Below are 17,768 nucleotides of genomic sequence, written 5' to 3'. Positions count from 1 at the left end.
AATTTTATTGATGGTTGTTGCCTTCAATGTCCATGTTTCAACTCCATAGAGCAGAATAGACCCCACATAGCATTTCAGCATTCGGCATCTGACTTCCATGTTTAGGTCTTTATTGAAGAATAATGTTCTCATTTTCATGAAGGACTGCTGTGCATCTTCAATCCTTGTGTGGTTAACCACTAGTGTGGTTAAGAAGGCAAAAAAAAAAGTATTAAAGGGAGTTAGCAATGCAGGCTGAACATAATCCAAAGGCGATTGACTAAGGTAGTTTCTGACCTCTGGAATGTTGAGTATGAGGAAAGATTGAGAAGATGTAATTTGCAGAGTCTGGTGGAGAGGAGGAAGAGGGGAGATATGATAGAGACCTACAAGTTGGTAAGGGGTTGTTATAGGATCGATGCTGGAGAAGTCCTACAGAAAGTAGTGGGAGATCGGGGGAGAATCAGGAGTCATCCTTGAAAACTGTATAAAGAGGGTGTGAGTAAGGGAGTGAGAGGCAGGTTTTTTCATGCAGAGTTGTAAATGATTGGAATGCCTTGCCTGAGAGTGTGGTGTCTGCAAGGAGTTTGAATGTGTTCAAGGCACGGTATGATGAGCTGTGTGTGTGTGATAAAAGGACCTCCCAGATAAGTCTTTGACTCCATGAGGTCTTGGAGTAATAATAATAATAATAATAATAATAATAATAATCCCAAACAGTTCTTTCGATATGCTGCAAGGGAAAGAAAGAATGTATATGGCAAAATGATTTTTATGAATGCCGATGGTAGGGAGGTAACTGAATCAGTGTAAATAGTAGAATTACTAAGCGAACACTTTGCAAGAGTATATCATCCATGTGTTGATATTGCAGGAATGAGAGAGTCAAAGGCTTATATGAGAACTGAGGTAAAAGAAATGGAGGTGCATAGCATATTAGAGAACTTTAATGTGAATACATCTGTGGGACTGGATGGTATACTAGCTCAAGCTTTACATGAAGCAGCAAGAGAACTGTCCGTGCCCCTGACCTTTTGTTTAATGTAAGTCTTAGTTCTGGGTTAGTCCCAAAGGGGGTGGAAAGAGGGGAAAATAGTTCCATTGCATAAAGGAGACACCAAAACTGATGCAGCAAATTACAGACTGATCAGAATATAATGAATTGTTGTCAAAGTATTGGAGAAGTTGGTCAAGAGCAACAGGAATGGATAGATAGAAATAGGATACTATATGGGGAGCAGCATGGTTTTGTGAAGGGTAGATCATGCTTCAGTAACTTGTTCATGTTTTATAATACAGTGATAGCTAAGTTGGATAAAGGAACTTTTTACTTCTGAGCCCCACCTGACAAGAGAAAACACTGTCAGCCCCCCCCCCACCAGTTTTATTTATCAAAATTGAAGTCATACTAAGTTTGACGTTTAATTCAGTTTATTTTGTGTTTTCTACATACTATTTAACAGTTTTTGACACAAAATAATTAAAGTATCACAATATTAGGCCTACAATAAAAATAAATTAATTTTAACACTTGAAATTAACCAAAATATGTATTGAAATGAAATAATATTTAACTAATAAGTATTGAAATGAAACAATATTTAACTAGCAAGTATTTAATTTTTCTCTGTAAAAATAATCAAACATTTAAATGTCAAAGTCTAATGTGATGGATGGGCCTGCTTTTGAGAACAAAGTTTATCAAAACATGGTGTAATATCAGAAATGGCCACTCTAAGTTCTTTAGCAATGTTTAGTCTTGAACAATACTTTGACTTCATAGCTGCCAAAGCAGAAAAGCCTTTCTCGCATAAATAAGTTGTTGCGAAAGGAATAAGGATCTTCAATGCTTTTTGGCTCAAAGTTGGGAATTCCTTGCCAATATGTATCCAGAACTCTGACAAAGACAATTCCTTAAATTTACTTTTCAGTGAAGTATCACTAGTGAGATCGATGAGTTGTTCTTGCTCATTTACATTCAGAGATGATGGCCCAAGTGCATTTTTGAATGGTTTTTAATCCAATAAAATTCATCAAAATCATCACAAAAGTATTTTTTGAAATGAACTTTCAACATTATGAGATGATCAAGTAGGCAGCTTTTTATCTCTGGCACATACGTTTTATAAGTGCGAGTGAAGAAAATAATTATTAGTTATTTTGAAATCATGATTAAAACCTGTATCATCAAAAGTTTTTCTTTCTGTATTTTTATTTACTGTTATTTTTAAAACTGATTTAGGGCAGTTTTAATTTTTATCTGTAGGAAAGTATGCCGTGCTCCATTTTCAAGCTATTCGTGCACACCCTGGGGGGGGGTCCCGCCCCACAGTTTGAGAACCACTGGTTTACAATGATGCTGTTGGACTTACTTTGCAAAGGCATTTGATAGGAGATACCACATGGAATTATAATCAGTAAATTGCAGCACATGGGGATGGATATAGGGTTTGTGAGATGGATAGGAGGGTGGTTGATGGAGAGATAACAGAGAGTAGTTTATTCAGGAGTAGAGTCCAAAATAAAGCCTGTGACTAATGGCATGCTACAGGGTTCTGTTCTAGGAACAGTACTGTTTAATTTGTACATTAATGATAAAGGACATAAGTTTTTTAAAAGAGGTATACCGTGAGTAGACATATCGATACAAAATTAATAACGGAAAACTCACGTACAAAGATTATTTAATAGTATAATTTTCACCTGTGTGTCACAGGCATCTTCAGTACATTTTCAGCTCATATTAAACAATAACTGACAATTCCAAAAAGCGCCAACTAAGTAGCTGGTGTAAGATAACTAAAAAGGTCAATAAATTTTTAACAAAAAAAAAAAAATGTATACAATAAAAAGTTACGAAAGATTAGCTGATTTATAAAGTACTATCTCCCATAAAGGGGATAGACGTAAGCTGTCGGATCTGTTTAAGTTAGGAGAATGAAGTAAAGTTTCACATGTTTCTTTATAAAGGCGTTCCATGAGGAACTGACTTTTGTGAAGGACTCTTGTTTTTCTCCAATGAACTCTATGTCTAGTGAAGATGGCATGTTCTGCAAGTCCAGACTTTTCAGGTTTAAAGTATTCAATATAAGATTGGTGTTCTTCTAGCCGAATAGAGGCAGATCTTCCCGTTTGTCAGAAATAAGATAATCCACAAGAGCACGAAATCTGGTAGACACTTGGATAATTAAGATGTGGAAGCTTGTCCTTAGGAGAAGTGAGAAAGGTGGAGATTTTTCTAAATGGTCGAAAGGCAACAAAAATATTCAGTGGTTTTAAAACTTTTGCTATACGTTCACTAATGCCTTGTACATAAGGGATAGGAATGCATGTTATTTCTTTTGCATTTAAAGAGGAAGACATATTAAAACTACTCAAAGCTCTTTTAATGAAGCATTTCTTATAACCATTAGATAGAAAGGAAGAAGTTATATATTGTAGTTCTTTCTGTAAAAGATCGTCTGAAGAACAAAAGGAGTGGATCCGATGAACCAGTGTTTTAATAGTTCCTACCTTTTGATTGGGATGGTGATGAGATTCAGCATGGATATAATGGCCTGTGTGAGTCTTCTTTCTATAAATTGAGAAATGTAGGTTACCATCTGGTTGACGAAGAAAGATCTAAAAAGGCTAACTGCTTATTTGATTCTACTTCTAGGGTAAACTGGATCGTAGGATGAAGTGCATTTAACATAATGAGAAACTGTTGAAGTTCATCAGAAGAGCCATTCCATACAGCAAAAATGTCATCGACATATCTGAACCAATGAGTAGGTCTGGGAGAAATGTTGTCAAAGATACGTTGTTCAAAATGTTCCATAAAGAAATTGGAGATAGCATGAGAAAGAGGATTACCCATTGCTGTTCCTTCGATTTGTTGATACAACTTATTTTTAAAGGAAAAATAACCAGAATGTATTACAAAATCAAATAATTTTACAATGTCTGAAGGAAATTCCTGTTGCAGTAATTCAAAGCTTTCAGAAAGAAGCACATTTGTAAATAAAGAAACAACATCTAAACTGATCATTATATCAGAAATGTCCAAATGAAGATCTGAAATTTTATTTTTGAAATCCGAAGTATTTTTTATATAAGTATCAGTTCTTCTAGTCGAAGAGGAGAGTAAATTTGATAAAAATTTTGAGATTTTGTAAGTGGGGCAACCTATACAATTTACGACTGGTCTCAACAGAATGCCTGGTTTATGAACTTTCGGAAGACCATACAATCTAGGCGGACGACCGAAGAAAGTTTTAAGTTTTTTCTTTTGATCTTCATTCCATGTAGATACCTTATCTATAAGAGAATTAAGTCTCTTCAATTGAAGAGAATCTCTTCCTTCTTATCTAATGGTTATAAGAATTGCTTCATTAAAAGAGCTTTGAGTAGTTTTAATATGTCTTCCTCTTCAAATGCAGAAGAAATAACGCGCATTCCTATCCCTTATGTACAAGGCATTAGTGAACGTATAGCAAAAGTTTTAAAGCCACTGAATATTTTTGTTGTCTTTCGACCATTTAGAAAAATCTCCACCTTTCTCACTTCTCCTAAGGACAAGCTTCCACATCTTAATTATCCAGGTGTCTACCAGATTCCGTGCTCTTGTGGATTATCTTATTTCGGACAAACGGGAAAATCTGCCTCTATTCGGCTAGAAGAACACCAATCTTATATTGAATACTTTAAACCTGAAAAGTCTGGACTTGCAGAACATGCCATCTTCACTAGACATAGAGTTCATTGGAGAAAAACAAGAGTCCTTCACAAAAGTCAGTTCCTCATGGAATGCCTTTATAAAGAAACATGTGAAACTTTACTTCATTCTCCTAACTTAAACAGATCCGACAGCTTACGTCTATCCCCTTTATGGGAGATAGTACTTTATAAATCAGCTAATCTTTCATAACTTTTTATTGTATACATTTTTTTTTTTGTTAAAAATTTATTGACCTTTTTAGTTATCTTACACCAGCTACTTAGTTGGCGCTTTTTGGAATTGTCAGTTATTGTTTAATTTGAGCTGAAAATGTACTGAAGATGCCTGTGACACACAGGCGAAAATTATACTATTAAATAATCTTTGTACGTGAGTTTTCCGTTATTAATTTTGTATTGATAAAGGACATGATATTTATCAATAACTGTTCAGTTATTTACCAATGATGCAAAGTTGGGTAGAGCAGGAGTTATAATCAATTTAGTTTAATCAAGTTTGTACCACCTTACTCCAGTCCTGAAGATACTTTCAGGTGCAAACTTTGTTTGCTCACACTTGGATAAAGGATTAAACTAAATTTATTATACTCTAACCAAGTGAAAAATAAACTTTCAAGAGCAGGAGTTAATACAGATAATGTCAAAATCTGGCAGGATGATATGGATAGATTAGTAGAGTGTGAAAAGGAAAATGGATGAGAATTTAATGTGGCAAAGTGTAAGATTATGCATTTTGGGGTGAAAAGATTCCCAGCTGTATACTACATTGGTGGAACTGTACTCCAGGAAATTGACGAAGCCAGAGACTTGGGATTGTTAGTGGATAGGAAGAAAGTTTAGGGGGATAAATAGCAAAAATGGCTCAAGTAGCTCATTAGATTACTAGGTTACTGAAGAATGCTTTGACAAGCAGAGACAAACAGGTTATTGTTCCTCTTTATCAAGCCTTGATAAGACTCCATCTTGACTAATGCATGCAGATCTGGGCCAAAGTGTTTGTTGGTGATGAAGAGGAGGTGTAGAGGATCCAAAGACAAGTCATCAAGACTGTGGTTTATGGAATGAACCTTACAAGAGCAGGTCGTAGATTTGTGGGTTACAGAAACTGGTTTATAGGCAGGAGATGGGTGTTATGATTGAGACATACAAATCACTGAGGGTTTTTTTCCAAGATTAATTTAGAGGAAATTTTTCAGAACAGGTCTGGTGGTAGTGGGAGAATTAGGGGCCATCCATGGAAACTGAGTAAGAATGTAGTTAGCAAGAGTGTTAGAACTAGGTTTATTTTGCTTGGAGAGTAGTGAATGAGTGGAATAGGTTGCCAGAGTCTGTGAATGAGTTCAAAGCAAAGTGTGATGAATACTGCGCAAGTGTTGGATCGTTCTTGACATGATGTTTAGGACTGCCCATGATGAGTCTAAGGACTCCTTGGAGTAACCTGTAATAATAATAATAATAATAATAATAATAATAATAGAATGATAATAAAAAATGAATAAACCAGAATCAATTTCAAACATAAATATGTTATTCACTTAACTTTTTCATATAAAAACATCAAGCACAATTTACCTCCACTTCTATATTTTTACTTTCTTCATTCCAGGCTCGAGCATCTGCTGATATTTGGAATGCATTATGACTATAATTGGAAAGTTCTTCAAGAAGATTTTCCAAGCTAATCAGACGTCCTTTTAAATCATCAAGTAACTCATTATTGGAAAGAGCCGGAATACTAAAATCTCTGACTTGTTCAATCACTATAAGAATCAAAAAAATTAAATTGAAAAATAAAATATTATTATTACCTCATTTTAATTAATAACATATATAAAACATAATTTAATTGTGTGATGAGAAGGCTATTCCTCTTGTGAAATAGCTAAAAGTATGTCCTATAGTCAATCTACTATGGTACAGCTGCTGTCAAAAGTGAAGGAAACTGGATCTGCTGAAAGCAAGAAGGGGGACAGGAAGAAATCCACTGTGTACACCATGCTGAGTTCAAGTTCTTAAGCTGCTCTGCCTCAAAAATTGCCATGGGTTATCCACAGAGAACTGATATGGGACTAGGAAGAACAAATGGAGTTTTGCCAAGCTCTGTAACTGTCAGGAGAAGACTCATTTGAAAGGGACTTGATAGCCAGGCACCCTGAAAATAAGCCCTTGTTAACCAAAAAAAAAAAAAAAAAGTGATTGGCTTGGTTAAATTGGTGCAAAAAGTATACTAAATGGACTCCTGAATAGTGGAAAAGAGTATTTTTTTTTTCTGATGAGAAAAAGTTTATCCTGCAGGGTCTGACAGCAGATAAACAATTCGAAAATGATTGGGAAAAATTCAACCCTGACTATCTGGTGTCAACAGTCAAATTCTCAGCCAGTCAGATGATCTGGGGCTGCATGTCGCATCATGGTGTTAGTCACTAGCATTTCACAAAAAGGATTGGTGAATGCACAAGTCCTCCAGAAAGTTTTAGAAGAAGAATTGCTGTCCGCTATCAGAGACCACTTTACCATAATGATGAACTGCATCTTTCAGGATGACTATGCCCTCTTGTCATAGGGCAAAAAGTGTAAGTAATGCTATTTATAACCCTAAAATGTACCATTGTTTAGTTCTTAAAAAAGTTTTAGTTTTTGTTGTGCAGGTTAATAAGTGGCTCAATGAACACTCGATTCAGTGACTATCATGGCCAAGAAAACACAACCCAGATCTCAACCCCATTGAGAATTTGTGATATCAAATGGAGACTGAAATACAAATAAGAAACAAATAACATTTTAGGAGCTCCAAGAAGCCAATATAAGTGTAGGGAACCATGGATTGACAAATGCATCCAACAGAAAATCAATTTTGTCAATACTCTGCCGATGCCAAGCTGTAATAAAGGCAAGAGGAGGACCCACAAGCACCAAACAGCAAAGGGTAAATTTTTAGCTTTGATGTTAGTAAAACTGTGTAGTTGAACTAAATTTTGATAGCAGTATTTGTTTTTCCAGTGAAAATATCACTGTCCACTCCATTTTGAAAGATTTGCAAATTTGTCAAGTTTCTTGTCATTTCCTAATTATGTCACATCTTGTATTAAAAAGGACCAAATATTAATCAAAAACAAAAATATTATATTACCTTCATTATTTGTGACAATTATCAAGTTATTATCCTTTTTCAAATAGGCATTCTAATTTAATTACCAAAATAAAATATGGTTACAGCAGGTGATGTGGTTTCTATGAACATAAGTGTATATATAATACAAATTTTCCAAAAAAAATAAAAATAAAAATAGTAATCCTATTTATTACTTGTGTATATGTTCTAAAGAAGCATTTCTAACACCTCACAGCATAGTCTACTTCATCCACTGAGGTGTAGATAGGTAGGCAAAATTAAAGTTTATTGGCAAAAGGACAACAAAGAACATGTGTCGAAGCAAAAAATATGGCTGTATGCATAACGAGGATAAAATTTTGTTATTATTATTTTCTCTGGCATCACCATGAAGATAAATGTATCTGGGAGAGGCTTGTACTAACCATTATTCACACAGTAACTATCATACATATGTCTCCTTAAAATCATAATTGCCTTGATGAAGGCTGAATTCTCATGGAATGGAACAACACTTGTGGAAGTGACATTGGCATCTATAGGACTAGGCTACCCAAAGAAAAATTTTCTAAGTTTGATTCCATCCAACTAGAGAAACTTTTCTAACCCTTTCTTTGGCTTCTGAGTTAGTCAATCTCTGGCACAGGCAAGAAGGGTTTTTCTATGGGAAATTTTGGCATTTTTGTCCAATAAACTAAAAAAAATCAACTGTAGAGTCCACACTATTTCAGATAATAATATATCATGTTAGGTTTATGTTACACAAGATGGTAGCAGGCTGCACTTATCTGCCATCTCTTCACTGGACACCATTTAAAATTATCGACAGTCTTGGGCCCACTATCTCTGATAGGCTAATGGTGGAGTTTGACTGTCCCTCAGGCTCCAAAAGTTAGATAGGGCTAATATGCGCTAAAATAGTCTCACCAACTCCCTATCCATTTGCAATTTTTTTATTCTCTTTGCCTCCTACTTGTATTTTACAATGTGTTCACAGGGGGTGCTGTCATACTACTTGGAGAAAGTAGTTCGATCAGGTGAACAAGTAAGCTTCAGAAGTGGTTTCAGCTCCATGGATCATATAAGCACTGTGAGAACTAATAGAGAGACCCACCAAATGCAAACTTCACTCTGGCATTCAGTGATTATGAGAAAGCATTTGATTCTTAAGAATGCTGGCAGTCATCATCTCTTGAAGTATTGCTCCATAAATAATAACTAAATTAGAATTATTGCCAACATCTGTGAGAACATGACAGCAATACTGAGGCTTTTTGAAGACACAAATCCTGCTAAAATTAAGAAAGGAGTACAAAATGGGATGGATACCATATCAGCAAAGATTTTTAATGCTGCATTATAGTGTTTTTCTAGCAATGAATTGGAAAGGGAAACAAATCAAAATGAACAATACAGTAAAACCATGTTTTTACATTCCCGCAATTACATTTTCCTGCCATTTACGTCATTTTCTGTTGGTCCAGTCTTAAGGCCTATTCTTAAGATATATTATTTTCCTGGTTAAAAACTTGATGTGGACATTATTTCCTGTGCTTTGTGTTTGTTTTTTTTTCAGGTGGTAATACTGATTTTTGAATTGATTTCCTCTCATTCAAATTGATTTCTGCAGAAATCTGTGCATTTCTGTTCCCAGATGGCATTGCTTTTGGCTGTGGTTTCGTTTCTGCCATCATGGTGACTTGCACACTTGCAGCAGTGATTTAGTGATGAGCTATTATGTGATTTTTCAATCACAGTACAAATTGATATTGCAGAATTTCTACTACGTAATTTAGTGCGTGAAAGCTGCTTTCAAGTTCTGGTGGTGGATTATCCATGTTAGTACCATGGAGGAAAAAAGACAGAAAATGTATTTTGGTAGAAGAAAAGATGATAATTCTGCGATGTGTAGATTGACATGCCGGAACACGTATGCATTTAGCAAAAGATCTTGCACTCTCCGTGTCCACTTTGAACATGATAGTAAAAAACAGGTGAAGCATTGAACTCAATGCAAAGCAATCTGGAGCTATGTCAAAAAAACGAAAAGCAAAAACAATCAACAATTAAAGAATAAAGAGCTAATAAGCTTCATTTCGGCAATGAAAACATTACTTAAATTAAGGGGATATTAAATCCCGCATAGTTTTAAAACCGAATAAGAAACTCAAAGATCAGAATCAGAGAGTTTCTTGCCGAATATGGTAAACTATAAAGTATCGGCGACACTAGCGTTAGCCGATACTTTATAGTTTACTATATTCGGCAAGAAACTCTCTGATTCTGATCTTTGAGTTTCTTATTCGGTTTTAAAACTATGCGGGATTTAATATCCCCTTAATTTAAGTAATATTTTCATTGCCGAAATGAAGCTTATTAGCTCTTTATTCCTAAGTAACTTAATGGTTGCACCTGTTTGGGAAACTCGTTCGCAGAGTACATAAGTTCTTTTCGCTATACACTTCGGTATTAGGTCTAGCTACTCACTGATGAAGCCTCAAAAAAGGCTGAAACCGGTCTGGGTAGTGACCTCCCTCCATAATGTAATAACAGCATACATTTCCTAGGAAATGTGTTTTTACATTATGGAAAATACCTAAGAATAGCGATCAGAACTTTACCACCTTTGCAACGAGCTGCCTGGTATTGTACTACGTACTAGGATCACTTGCATTGGCTAACGCTAGTGTCGCCGATACTTTATAGTTTACTATATTCGGCAAGAAACTCTCTGATTCTGATCTTTGAGTTTCTTATTCGGTTTTAAAACTATGCGGGATTTAATATCCCCTAAATTTAAGTAACAATTAAAGATTTTTTTAAATAGATAAATGTAAGTAATTGTAAATTCATTTATTTTCAGTTATTAAATTTTGTAATCTAGTATGTAGACTCATATACTAGCAGTAAGTCATCTTTTAGCCTTTTTTTAATGTTTTTTTACATTTCCTGCTATTTACACTTTTTTCCATCAGTTCCCTGGAAAGTGTAAGAAAGGGGTTTTACTGTATGTGCTTTTCTGATGCCATCATTATTTTTGCAAAAACTCCACTCTAATTACCAAACATGATTCAGGAACTAGCACAGAAAACTAGCACTTGGAAAAGATTAAAGTAACGATCAACTTTACAGATAAATCAGACATACGGTACATGTTAAGGATGTAATGCTGAAAAATGAATTACTACATCTACCTAGTTCAAAAGAATACAGAAGTTGGCAGAATCCAGGGAGAAATAGATAGATGTGTGAAATTGGCATGGAATCCATTTGGCAATAATCATAATATCTTTAAGTGCACCTTACCCTTATGTCTGATGACAAAAATCTTTGACTAATGCATCCTACCAATTCTCATCTATGGATTCAACTTGTAACTAAATACCACTCAGAGAAGCATGGAGAAATGCATGAATGGAATTACAAGGAGAGATAAGAAATAGAATATATGGACAAGAGGAATGACTTGAGTGGAAGACATCATCATCCACATGAAAAATGGCAACGGGAAGACCACATTGCTAAAAGAAGTAACTAAAGTTGAACTATAGAGCCCAGAACAAGATGGGAAATCTAAGATCTTCATCCAGTAGTAGTGGGCTGAAAACAGTTAAAGTTGTTGATAATGAAGGTCTTTCTAAGATTTCTCCACTTTGTCTTGAGCTGCTTGTTGCCAGGCCACTGAAAAAAAAAATCTTTACACAGCAAAACAGATTAACTATTTTATATATATATATATATATATAATATATAGTCATGTTTGACTACCGCTGCATTTTAGAATATTTTTCTTTGCTAAATAAACAACGGCTGAAAAAATAAAAGATACAAGAAGATGAAATGACAGAAACCTGGAAATGCCAATGCAATATAAATTAACCAATTGGTATTGAAACCAAATGGAATAGGAGGTGTCCTGATCAAATGGTGTATAACCTCACTGCCAACTACACTGCCAGGTCATGCCTAGAGGGAGTCTGTGTATTTGCTTGCAGGAGGGGGGGGGGGTGAACACTGTCATGACCATGTTGTGGTTTGGAAACTGGATACTCTCTCTCTATGGGTGACATGTTCTAGAGTCTATTTTCTCTTTTCTTTCTTTTTCCTTCTCTTTTTCTCTTCAATTTATGTAACTTTAAACATGAAACTAAGTCAAAATAGGCATAGCATCTTTGCAGCTCAACAGAAAAATAAACTTCTATCTAAAATTCAAAAAATAAAAATAAAAAAATAAATAAAATAAAATTTAACTCAAAAATTATGCACAAGAAACTTTCACATTCACTTTACCACCACCCATGGCATCAACCATAATTTAAATGGCATGCATCATTATCTTCAGTCATTCAAATCTGTTCTGTTTCTGACTGAACCTTATATTTCTACTAAATCAAGTTCAGCTCATCTTAACCATCCAATTGCACATCTAAACAACTTGCTGATACCTATCTGAGAGAGTCACTTATGCAGCTCACTAATCCAGTATCCAATCCTATCTGCTCCAATTTACTTATCAATGTGTTATCTGGTAATCTATCAAAAGCCTCTGCAAAATCTAAGCATATCATTGTGTATTCAGCAATTTCATCAAGTGCATTCATTACCTTTTTATAGTACATAAGTACATATTTTGTAAATCTGTCATAGATTTAACTGGAGATATAAAACTATTTGCAGATGATGCCAGATTGAAAAAAACAATGAGGAATCAAGCAGATTTTGTGTCCTTACAAAAGTACTTGATTGTCCTTCTATAAGGCCATAAGGGAAAGTGTCAGTTCAATACTGCAAAAGGTAAGGTTCTGAAATTTGGTACAACAATAAGACACAAAACATACCATTAGTTGGGGAAATTTTGAAGGAGAGAGGATGAGGAGACAAGAGATCTGGGAGTGGTGGTGAACAAGGACCCAAATTTAAGGGTCATGTTGCATAATTTGTCAAGTCATCACATCAGAGTATGGTAATAATGAGGAGAACCTTGATGTGCAGAAATAAAGAAATTATGGTTCCATTGTATAATGCCTTGATCAGGCCTCATATAGATTACTGTACTGAGCTTGTGTGTGCCTCCCAAATGATGAATCTCTGATTCCATGGATGTCTGATGTTAATAATAATAATAATAATAATACTATCGAGATGGCAGTTTGTCAAGTAGTCTTCTATGCCAAACTCTATCAAATGCCTTAAAAATCTCACATGCAATAGCACAGATTCTCCAAACCTTTTCAGGAAAAGTATCTAGAGATGGGTAATGTCAACAGAAAGACCTATTCTATATCTTGAATGTTGGAATCTGTACTGGTGGTTACTGATTACCTGACAGCTCTCTCTCTCTCTCTCTCTCTCTCTCCTGGTGACGAAGAATGACTGCTCATTACTTTCCTCATTACTATAGAGAGCAACAGTTTGATAGTTTCATTGTAGAAATTTGTCTTCCTCTTTTTTTTTGGAATCAACTGGCATGATGTGGAATGGATGCTGGCTGAGTATAACATAGTGTACAGATGATTAAGGACAGGTATGAGTTCAGCATATATCTTACCCAATTCTTATCTAATATGTGAACTGTGTAAAACCATTATTTGTATATTGGATAGGAATTTTATAGGAAGTGGAAAATGAAGGAATCGTTTTTGTGACATAATCAGAGAAAGTATTTTGGCCTAGAGATTGGAAACAGTAGTCCGATTTGGCATTAGAAAATCATGCACTGTTCAAATGCCAAAGGACGCAAGTTGAGAATGGGTAAACGAAGGCCATTTCACTAAAGATGAAACTTGTACATGCTTTATAGTCTGAGCTGCTGAAAGAAGAATTGGTTAAGAAGTATTTGAAAGGAGAAGTGGTTAAGAAAAATGTTGGGTAAATGGAGAGGATGACCTGGAATGCTGGTTGGAGATGAAGAATTTACTTTAGGTTGTTACAGTGAATACTTTAGCTTCTTTTCCAGCTGGGTCAGTGGTATTGAAAAACACAATCCAGTTGGAGTTTACTATTATTATTATTATTGTTATCATAATTACAAGAGATCTCTAGAGTGTCAGGGACTCAAGGGAGGCCACACATTACCCACATTAGCTGTCATCCCTTTCAGGTATTAATTCATTACTTGAACTCAATGCCTCCAATTGCAGGCCATTCCAGCCAAGTACCACTCTGTGAGAGAAAAATATAGCTCCCACCCCTTTTCTAAATTTCCATTGATATCTTCTCAACCTCTCTCTTCCCTCCATAAAATAAAGATCCATATCCTGGTACTCTGTATGACCCTTTCAGAAGTCTGTAAGTCTCTATTATATCACTGATTTTTCTCCTGTTTACTACTGTCTGCAGCCAACAAATTTTAATCTGTTATAATCTACATTCCACAGTCTCAATATCATCTTTAATACTCTCCATTGCATCCTATCCACTGTATCTGTATCACCTATCCAATAGTCCAGATGAGGTCTTATCGAGGCCTTATAAAGAGACAAAATGATAACTTTCATATCCTTTACATCTCGATGTTCATTTTATCATTGCAATTATCCTGTATTTGCAATCTTTGCTGTATGACCCCTGAACTTTACCTTCCTATCTATTAAAATTCTAAGATCCCTAGCCTGATCAATTTATTTTAGCATAATCCTACCAATATAATATGCCACTAGATATCTCAACACATCAAAGTGCATAAATTTACATTTACTAACATTGAACTGACAGCCATTTTCTTATGTCCAGAATTCCAGCCTATGCAAATTATTCTGCAAGTGCTGCATGTCAGTCATATTCCTGATTATTTTGCCTATAATACATCATGGGGAGCAAGGCATGTCCACGTCCCAATCATGGTCCCTGGGACCTTTCATAGGGTACGCTCCTTAGATGCATGCTAACAGACTTCTGTGAAGAACAACAGACAAATCAGTGGAAGAGGATTCATATCCCAATGGTGAAATGTGGGGAAGAATCTTCAGAGGAGCAGACCTCCACAAACAACCTGGCTCAGTTGTCTCTGGCTGTCAGTACCTGCTTTTAACCTAGGGTTAAAAGGAAAATTAAAGATTTCAGTCCTTTGACAAAGGAAAGCAGCTTTATCAGTACTGACATAAGGTTGAAGTCTCATGATGACAATAAATCTTTTGATTAGAAAATTGTAGATGGCAATGCAGTTTATTGTGTATATCTGTAATGCTGCAGAGTAGAAAACAAATGGAGAAACTACTACTCTATTCTCTCCAAACTAACCTTACCACCATTCAGGGGCATGACAGTCGTGTCCAGCACTTGTGTGCAAAACTTTAGTTGGTGCCCCTATACCCAGTACCACGCCAGTAGTGTCCGGTGCCTGTGTGCAAAACTTTAATTGCCGCCTCTATCCCCCCCCCTCCAATAAAAAAATCACTTTAAAAAAACATTCTTTTTTAAAAGTATTTCCTCCTCTCTGGCGCCTTTACTATCCTGGTGCCTGTGTGCATTGCACACATGGTCGGCGCACCCCTGCCACCATTGCAAGAACATCCCAAATGGCCCAAAGTTCCCAGCATCCCTTAAATGGGACAGGGGTTCAAAGAATCCCCAGGCTCAAAATGTGTCCACTAAAACTAGGAACCTGGAATGTCAAAACCCTGTATGAAGCAGGTAAGCTAAGGAACACTATTCATGAAATGAAAAGAAATGGAATTGGGAATTTAGGAATGAGTGAAATTAGGTGGCCAGGGTCAGGCAAAATTTAAGTTGATAAAATGATAATTATTATTATTATTATTCAGGCCTTTTGACATCATGGAGTCAAAAGACTCATCGTGGGAGGTCCTTCCTAAGAAACACAAAGTCTATCAAGACTCATCAAGGGGAGGTCCCCCCTAAGAAACACAAAGTCTATCATACCACTCCTTGAACTCCTTGACCGTTCTCACTTTCACTACTCCATCAGGCAATGCATTCCATGGTTCAACCACCCTCCATGCACCACTATAATGTACCACTCTGGAAACAGTGAAAAAATCATCAAAACAGAGTTGGAATAATATTAAACAAAGATGCCAATAAGTCACTGTTGATCTTATTCCTCTACTCAGATAGGATGATGTTATTAAAACTGAAAGGTCAACCACTGGGTATCAATCTTATACAGGTTTATGCCCCTACTGCTGACGAGAATGATACCAAGATTGAAGAATTTTATGATCAATTAAAGAACTAATGAAAAATACAAAGAAATGTGATATTAACATAATGCTAATGTTGGGAAAGGTAGAATGTTAAAAAGGTGATATTAACATAATGCTAATGCTGGGAAAGGTAGAAGTAGAGATATAGTTGGCAAACATGGACTGGGAACGAGAAATGAGAGAGGAGACCATCTTATTCAATTCTGCCAAGAAGAAGAACTAATAATCAAAAACACATGGTTTATGCTACCACCCCAAAAGACTTAGCAATCACCACAGGATAATAATACAAATATAATCAGAAACCAAATTGATTACTTGCTAATTAATCAGCGATTTTTGAAGTTCCATAAAGAGTACAAAAACCTATCCTAGTGCGGTGCTTCTGATCATAATCTACTGGTGACAGTGTTAAAACTTAGACTGAAAGTTATACTTAAGAAACATCAACAAAAAAGGTTTGATCTAGGAAAGTTAAAAAAAAAACCAGAGATAAGAAAAAAACTGAGTCAAGATCTGAATCAAGAGATAGCACTTATCAAGAATGATGATGTCATGAGGGTTGATGAATCATGGGACAAATTAAAATCTGTCTTCATAGAGAAATGTGCCAATACTTTGTGTCCTCAGTAAAAAAGAAAGACTGGATAGCAGACAAAATTCTTTCTGTCATGGATCAATGCAGATCATATAAAATATCATAGTCCAACAAAATATAAAGAGGTTCAGAAAATTATTAAAGACAAGATCAAAGAATCAAAACAAATCTGGATGAATGAAAAATGTAAAGAAACAGAATTTCTAAAGGAAAAGCATGACAGTTTTAATCTACACAAAAAGCTGAAAGAGACCTCAGGTATATTTAAGGGGGGGAAAATGTATCCTTCGAAAAAATAAGGGAGAAATAATATCCCAAAAAGGATGATAAAATCAGTGATACCCAATTCAGCTTTAGAAGCAGTTTAAGAATGAGATAGGCTCTTTTCTGTTTCCAAATCTTATTCCACAAATGTAGTAACCAAAACAAGGAAGTATTCATTTGCTTCATCAACTTTGAGAAAGGCCAACATACTAAAATCATGTCCGGACAATTCACTGCTGAGAAAATTCATTGCAAGAAAAATTTGAAATTCTGTTTCATATCATTCCAATATATGAAAAAAAAAAGAAATATTTTAATTATTTATTATTTTGATTATATTTAGATTGTGAAATTTTTATTCCATATAAAGTTATTAATATTCTTTCTTACTACAGGTGCTGTAGATGGCATATTAATTGTTACAAAATCAGGATAGGATGGTTAAGGAGAAAGAGCACCATATTTAAGAATATTTAGGGATAATAGTTATATCCAACTAATATTTACAGTTAACTATTTACATATTCCTATTAACTATTCTATTAATAGTTAGAATAGTTATTAGGGAGAACAAAATATTTAAGAATAGTTAGGGAGAAAGGTCACAATATTTAAGAATATTTATTCTCCTAACTGTTCACTATTTTTCTGTTCTGCGCATTTAGACATCCATCCAAGTGTGATATATTTTTTATCTGAACTAATTGAGAAGGTGATGTGTTTCAGTTATTGAATGCATGTGTATTTTGAAAATCACTGCACATTTCTTGCATAGTAAATACATCTTGCATGCTGCTATTGTTTGCAGAGCTAGTTTAAGATCATAGGTGCAATTTTGAATAATTATATTAAAAAAAATGATAACAAAATTATATAAATGCTATCATAATGATATAAATCAGCATAACTAAATTGCCATCTGTGGCTTCAA

The 17,768-nt window shown here is 35.1% G+C and overlaps 1 protein-coding gene across 1 annotated transcript in view; it reads right to left on the bottom strand.

Moving 5' to 3' along the window:
• Positions 1 to 17,768, bottom strand: part of LanA (laminin subunit alpha) — a 1,191,635-nt gene that overhangs the window by 353,003 nt on the left and 820,864 nt on the right. The window contains exon 41 of the mRNA XM_090391815.1: positions 6,271 to 6,458. Coding sequence (XP_090247941.1) covers positions 6,271 to 6,458 — 188 coding nt within the window. The remainder of the gene's footprint in view (positions 1 to 6,270; positions 6,459 to 17,768) is intronic.

This window comes from Typopeltis vanoorti, chromosome 4, assembly GCF_054136105.1.
Source record: "Typopeltis vanoorti isolate ZY-2024b chromosome 4, IOZ_Tvanoo_1.0, whole genome shotgun sequence".
NCBI classification, from domain to species: domain Eukaryota; kingdom Metazoa; phylum Arthropoda; class Arachnida; order Uropygi; family Thelyphonidae; genus Typopeltis; species Typopeltis vanoorti.
This window is presented reverse-complemented; position numbering and strand designations above follow the sequence as displayed.